A 7,550-nucleotide genomic window follows, 5' to 3' on the forward strand; every position below is an offset into this window, starting at 1 on the left:
TGGATTTTGGTGGTCAGATTTGGTTTTGGTAGTTGGATGATTTTGACAGATGGACAGGTTTTGGTAGTCAGTCTGGTTTTGGTAGATGACTGGATCTTGGGAGGTGGACTAGTTTTGGTGCATGCACAGGTTTTGGTAGACGGACTGATTTTGCTAGATGAGTTGATTTTGGTGGCCATATGGATTCTTGACGTTGGGTGGGTTTCTATAGATAGACAGATGTTTGTGGATGGATTTTGATTGTCAGATTGGTTTTGGTAGTTGGAACTAATTTTGACAGATGGGTAGGGTTTGGTAGATAGACTGATTTTGGAAGATGGACGTTGATGGCCAGATGGGTTTGGTAAGTGGATGGGTTCTGGTAGATGGACTATTTTTGTAGACAGGTTTTGGTAATTGGACCCATTTTGGAAGACTGACTGATTTTGGTAGTCCAATAGGTTTCATTATTTGGATGGGCTCTGGTAGTTGGAGGAGTTTTCTAGATTACTGATCAGTTATATCTCCTTTTTACATCCAGACCAGGATAGGGGAGATGGTGAGTCTGCGTGTCCCTGTGAGACTCCGTGTAAGATGGTCCGCTATGGTAAGGAGTTATCTATGGTGAAGATCCCCAGTAAAGCCTCCTCCGTATATCTGGCAAAAAAATACAACAAGACCGAACAGTACATTGCGTGAGTTTCTTTTCACTTCATTCAGACTATGACCGGATCAGACGGGTCCTTAATGTTCTGACATACAAGAGATGTACACTCAAAGATGGCCCCAGACATAGAGGTGCATCTGGATGTCAGCTGTAGATCTTCCTCCAATCCCATATGAATAATGTTAGATACTTCTCTCTTCACTGAGATGGGAGAACAATGGTCAGTTGTGTGAAATGTCCCAGCCTTGATTAGGGACGGCTCTTCATCAAAGCCATCACACAAGTGGCCTCTGTCTGGGGATTTCCCAAATAACTGGAATTCACAGACAGAATTAGGACCTGGAAATCCTTGAAGGACAATTAAAATAATGACTTCATCTCTCTATGTGCCAGTCCTAGAATGCCCCACATACTGGACTGTCTACCAGTCCCACCAGACTCTCTCCCTTATATACAAAAATGTCCATTAGGGAGGAGATTTGGATTGGGTCAGGCATGGGTTTGAGGACCACTCACGGTCCCACTGAACTAATGTGAACTTTTTACCGACCCAAAATCTCGGCTGCTGTATATTGAGGAATTTTGTGTTTGGAAATGCATGCCTCTGTTTTCCACCTAACATGATGAAACCGTTTACTTTTAATGGGAATTGGCTTACCATCCATTCAGCCAACAATCTCATGTCTGTGGGGCAGTCATATGGGGCTCATTGGGGGGGTGGCCTTTGTACAGATCAGAACAATTTGACCAATCACTATTTGTTTCAAGTGAGGGATGAACAGATGCCTGAGATTGGTTGGACCTTGTCTGAGCGTCCAATTGCCCACAAACAGATGACTGAGGTTGGTTGGACCTTGTCTGAGCGTCCAGCTGTCCACAAACAGATGACTGAGGTTGGTTGAATCTGACAAGGTGCTGACAGCTGTCTGTAGGTTCAGCAGATTGTCCCTCTTGTCCTCAGGGAGAACGTTCTCGTTTTGGATATTTTCTTTGAAGCTCTGAACTTTGAAACGATTGAACAAAAGAAGGCGTATGAGCTGGCTGGACTGCTGGGTAAGAGTTCTCCTTTTAAACAGGAATATTTCAACCCTTGTATAAATGTGATCTATTGGGTATGTGTGGGGTAGTGATCTTCCCAGAGCATAGATATGTCATCTCATCTCAGAATCTGTCCTGGATCCTGTATACGATATACAACACGCCAAATCCATTTGTATTGGGAAATAGGACGGAACTGTGCAGTTGGAGAGATTGTTTGTTTGTGACACAACTTGGGAAGGGTGGGGGTTCACACATCAGGCTTCTCAGGGACACATTGGGCTCATCAGGGACACCTCAAGCTCATAGGCAGACATTGGACACCTCAAGCTCATAGGCAGACATTGGACACCTCGGGGAAACCTCAAGCTCATAGGCAGACATTGGACACCTCGGGGAAACCTCAAGCTCATAGGCACACATTGGGCTCCTCGGGGAAACCTCAAGCTCATAGGCACACATTGGGCTCCTCGGGGACAACTCAAGCTCATAGGAACACATTGGGTTCCTAGAGACATATTAGGCTCCTAGGAACACATTGAACTCCTAGGGACACATCACTCTTTCAGGGAGATGCTGGACCCCTAAGGAAACATTGGGCAAAATTGTGTAGTCCTTTTTGGGCCACAGAATGATGTGGTTGTCGTTTGCCAGGTGACATTGGAGGTCAGATGGGTCTATTCATCGGGGCCAGTATCCTCACCATCCTGGAGATCTTCGATTATCTGTATGAGGTGAGAAATATGACAGAACAAAGACCCGACATTCCGGGACAAACCTAGGGTACGTATTGCCTCATCTATCCGTATATTCTCCCAGGTGTTACGGGATAAAGCGCTCGGCTATCTCCAGAAGAGGAAGAAGTCCCAGAACAGGGAACTTGACAATCTGGTAATCACACAAGACGTTTGTAGTGAGAAGAGAGAGACGGGCAGAGACGGTGATGAATTATTAGAGTGTCAGCTGTGTGCAAATCTCATGTCAGGATACATATATATGTCATAGTAGACTGTCCCTCATACGGTTCTGTTCAGCCGTCTTGTGATCTGAACCTCTTTTCTAGACAGGACAACTAAATGACTGACCTCACTTTCCTCTACTGGAGGTATTTAATGTAGACTGGTAAGCAGCTGATCCTGTATGGATTGCATAGTGTGGTCCATGGAGTCTGCTGAGAGGTGTGAGGAGCAAGGTTCCTCACACGCTGTTGGTGTTTATGGTGTTTATCAGCCTCTACTTGTGTCTGCATGGGCGGAATATTACACTTTGGAGTTCTCACAATAATTGCCCGTCATAATGGTTGATTTCTGAGGATGATCCTCCTATTTCCTCCCGAAAAAACAACCCCATATTAGCTTGGTGGGCTGTACCTCATCCTCTCTGGACAACGGCCTCCAACATGCTCATTACAATTGCAGACAACCCCCATCCCAGATCTCCCCCGGGTGTAGGCCCGGCTCCGGATGCCACATCATAGCGAAGTCTGACCATTTCCAGGCTGTGGTCTCTCAGCTTGATGTAACCGAAAAACGAGCTAAAGGCTCAAATTGGGGTCATCGGTTCCCATAAGCTGCAGGGATGCTTTCAGAGACAACCCGTCCCTTTGCACTTTTGCCTACCAGAAGGGTCCCACGGTTCCATGCAGTAAGCTGGAGCACCACTGTTGGGCTTCCACGCCATGGTACATTCTTCTCCTCCTTCCCTAGCAGTGCACTGGGTCCTCATATTGTCAGCCGTACTGATCTCTCATAGCCTGCAGCGATCAATCTCCAAGCATTCCTCCAATATAGAAAATGAAAAACAAGAAAGGGGACAACTGTTTTCAAAAATGGCTCTTTAAAAAAAAAAAAAAAAAAACCTGGCCTGAGAAGTTTTTTTGATGACTGGTTCCTCCTCATGTGGAACTCTAACCTATAATAGGAGGTTCAGTGACTTAATCCAGGCAATACTGCCACCAAAGCATGGACAGGGGTTACTTAGAGAGTAGAGGGACAGGCAATGCGTGAGATATTGTATTCCATCTCCCGTCATCCAACTCAACCAGCATGCTGGCAAATTATCAGAAGAACTCCAAGTTCCATACCAACCATGAACAACACAGCAGTCACTGAAGAACCTCTGTAGATATGTGTTCATCAGAGCAGTTCCGAACCATGGAGCCTTGGCCTGCTGCACATCCCCCAACCTCCCATAGTGTAATGCAGTCCCCCTCAACCCTCCACAGTACTCTCCAACCTCCCACAGTGCCCTCTGGCCTACTGCAGGGCCTCCAGCTCCCCATAGTACCTACAAAAATGTCCCCGAGTGTGCCCCAGCCCTCAGCAGTTTGCCAGTCAGTCTCTGCAAAGTCTCCAGCCTCTTGACTGGTCCCCCCATCTCCAAAAAGCTCCATCCAGAAACCTCATCCCCTACAGGCCTACCACGTCTTCCACAGAGTCCCCTAACCCCCACCAGGACCCCCATCCCCCACAGTGACTCTCAATCAGTATACATTTTGCATGCTTGTACTTTTTGAGTGTGGACTTTATTCTGTACGGTTGGGGCATGGAAGGTTTTGGAGGGATGTCCCAGGGGCTGGTCTCAATAAGGACGACAACCATGGCTTTAGAGCAATCAAAACCTGACTTATTCATTTTGATATTGAATACCCCGAGGTGGGGTGCAGCACGAAGAAACGGTTCCAGAAAGGGGCAAACCGTGAGACCTACAGCCAGCAAACAGTGAAGGATAAAAGATAACAGAAAAATGACGACTTGGACCCATGGCCCATCCCCCATGTTGATGGGACACCCCCCCAGATATGATGTTGAGCTCCATCGTTGTACCCCACAGATTGCTCCAACCAGCTCAGACTATGGATGGGAGGGGTAGGGCACTGCTTATCACCTCATTGGCTCGGGTAGGATTTTCATAATCCTCGAACCCTGAGAGCGATGGTCTAGGCTACATAGAATTTATTGCTGACACAGTCCACCTACCAGAACCAGCGCACCATAAAAAGACCCCAACATTACCAACTCCCCCAGATTTTACCGGCATGTTTGGTGTCTAAGGACTCGGCTGGTGGTTTTCTGACTGGGCACCTCATGGGACGGGACAGGGTGGATATTGTGACCACACCTGGTCAGTGGTATTGGGGTGCTGATACGTCGGAAAGTGTCCATCAAGGAACACACCAGATCTAAACCTCCCCCCTCTTTGAGAACATAGAGAAGGAACATATGGCCTCCCCCCAGGCACCGTACTAATAGAATGTCCTCATCATTCGAGATGATCTTCTCTCTGGACGAGCGAAAATATGACCTGATTGGCTCAGAGGATGCCCCTCCCTCCAGCTTGGAGATTCATCGTATGGGTGTCTATAGATGTGTGACATTCAGGAATGGCCAGAGTCCTTGTCAGAGCCCCATTAAAGGAGATCTCCCTTCACTTCCTGTCCTGGTCTGATCACAGGAAGTGAGAAGAAACATCCCTCTTAGTCAGGTGTCCCCATTGGAGGGTTTTCCATCACTTCCTGTCTCGGTGACACTAGAACAGAGTTGGGTAACAGAAATCTAAACCTGACAGAGGTCCTAACCCCCAACACACTCCATTCAAAACCGAAACATTGGCTGAATACAGAGCTGGATGATATGGAGTTTGTCTGATATCTGGAGGTCACCTTAGACAATCATTTGTGTGGGAAGAGGAGATCGGCTCAGGAACTCAGTATGACATTGGCAACGTGAGCGATCCCTAACAGGTGGACCTGTGTGTTGGGGGTGGAATCCTTGTGTTGTGTGCTGGGGGTGTTATGAAGTCCATAGCCCCCCGGTACCTGGTGCCTCTCTCTCATCTCACCTCTCTTTGTCTTTCAGGGGAGCCCCGATGTCTTGTCCAGCCCCACCCTGGGGCACATTCATAACCCCAGGTAGTTACTGCGGGGGTGTAGAAGTGATGGATATGGGTGGAGGGTTCCCGTCATGTACTATCCTCCTCACTGACTGGGGTCTCAGCCTCGACTCCCAATGAAAATCTCCTTCCAGGGTTAGGGCCCGGACTGGCAGTGTCAGTGTTGGTTCTGGGTCTTCTGAGTGGTGGATTCTAATGGAACTAATTCCCTGGATCTCTATGCTCAGCATGTACTTACCTCTATGGTACCTACAGTGCTGGCCACTAGAGGGTAGACATGGAATCCCACCACTTACCTTGGTCCTTTATGGTTAGAACCTGGCAAGACTTAGGTGACTGTGCCATCCAGGTTCCTCATCTGCTCTTCATCACGTGGTGTAGAGTATTGTAAGACTGAGCCAGAAGATCCACCTTGGAGGTACGGACCCTCCAACCAGATCCACCCTGGAGGTACGGACCCTCCAACCAGATCCACCCTGGAGGTACGGACCCTCCAACCAGACCCACCCTGGAGGTACGGACCCTCCAATCAGACCCACCCTGGAGGTAGGGACCCTCCAGCCAGATCCACCCTGGAGGTAGGGACCCTCCAGCCAGATCCACCCTGGAGGTAGGGACCCTCCAGCCAGATCCACCCTGGAGGTAGGGACCCTCCAGCCAGATCCACCCTGGAGGTAGGGACCCTCCAGCCAGATCCACCCTGGAGGTAGGGACCCTCCAGCCAGATCCACCCTGGAGGTAGGGACCCTCCAGCCAGATCCACCCTGGAGGTAGGGACCCTCCAGCCAGATCCACCCTGGAGGTAGGGAGCCTCCAGCCAGATCCACCCTGGAGGTAGGGAGCCTCCAGCCAGATCCACCCTGGAGGTAGGGAGCCTCCAGCCAGATCCACCCTGGAGGTAGGGAGCCTCCAGCCAGATCCACCCTGGAGGTAGGGACCCTCCAGCCAGATCCACCCCGGACGTACTGACCCTTTTAGGAGCCTGTATGAGCCAGGTTCCTCACCTACTCTCTATCATGTGGTGCTGAGTTCTGTGCGATCAAGCCAGAAGATCCACCCCAGATGTACTGACCCTCCTGTCAGATCCATTCTAGAGATCCTGACCTTCCAGTCCGATCCGACTCGGAGGTCCTGGCCCTTCAGTGACATCCACCCTGGAGGTCCTGCCCCTCCAGTCAGATCCGCTCTAGCTTTGGGCTTCCCATTTGATGATCATTACAGAGGAATCAGTTTGATCCTTTGGGCCCCATACATGGGATGAGGGCAGATCCTGGGTTCTGGGTAGACCGTGACCTCTCCTAGAAGATGGTGATTGGGGGAAACAGATTAGGGTGTTGGGATGTCCTTCTGTGCTCACCTTTACCCCCTCATCCCCTTCTCTCCCCCCCCCCCCCCCCTTCCTTCACCTCTCCACCCTTCCAGTCTCACCTTCTCTTGTTTCTCTCTGTAGGATCCACGCTATACACTGCGGGGCAGCCCATACTGCACTCGATGCTCACCGCACCTCTTACCTCGTCACCCGCCTGTAGGGTCCATCAAGGAGTTTGCCTGCTGACACCTACGACCCGCCTCCATATATATCTGATCTCTTCTGATTGGGTGCCGAGGAAACTTCCGGAACATCTACAGGGCTGGGGGGGGGGGAGGGCTTAGCGCATCCTGTTCTGCATTGTTCTTTATTATAATAAATTCTAAGCCAATCATTCCACACGAATCTCTCGTTTCATAGCCACCCGAGAAACCAAAACGTTCAAAACCCTTCAATCCTCCAACATGGTTCAGTTCTTCCATTCATGGTGGTGCACTCTCACATGTGGGCGTTATCCTGGGTGCATGCAAATGTAGCCTGCCTGGGACTGCCCACTCCTCCAGCCTGACTCCACCCATCAAGACATTTTGATATTTGCATAACCCCTCCCACTGCTTGCATCAGGACTGATGGCTCCTGAGAGGAGTACTGAGGCAGGATGCTGTC

The 7,550-nt window shown here is 49.7% G+C and overlaps 1 protein-coding gene across 2 annotated transcripts in view; it reads left to right on the top strand.

Annotated features, from left to right (window-relative positions):
* The window catches only part of LOC149433021 (acid-sensing ion channel 1C-like), a 49,637-nt gene extending 42,402 nt beyond the window's left edge, over positions 1–7,235 (top strand). The window contains exons 6-11 of one of the 2 annotated variants that reach the window (XM_089664743.1): positions 521–674; positions 1,608–1,699; positions 2,339–2,418; positions 2,504–2,575; positions 5,542–5,594; positions 7,026–7,211. In XM_089664743.1, coding sequence (XP_089520869.1) covers positions 521–674; positions 1,608–1,699; positions 2,339–2,418; positions 2,504–2,575; positions 5,542–5,594; positions 7,026–7,104 — 530 coding nt within the window. In that variant the 3' untranslated portion in view covers positions 7,105–7,211. Of the gene's footprint in view, positions 1–520; positions 675–1,607; positions 1,700–2,338; positions 2,419–2,503; positions 2,576–5,541; positions 5,595–7,025 lie in introns of both variants that reach the window. The other variant, XM_089664744.1, reaches the window with a different exon arrangement.
* Positions 7,236–7,550: the final 315 nt, after the last annotated feature.

Source organism: Staurois parvus, unplaced genomic scaffold (genome assembly GCF_062004578.1).
Source record: "Staurois parvus isolate SC_StPar_1 unplaced genomic scaffold, SC_StPar_1.0 ptg002020l, whole genome shotgun sequence".
In the NCBI taxonomy this organism is placed as follows: domain Eukaryota; kingdom Metazoa; phylum Chordata; class Amphibia; order Anura; family Ranidae; genus Staurois; species Staurois parvus.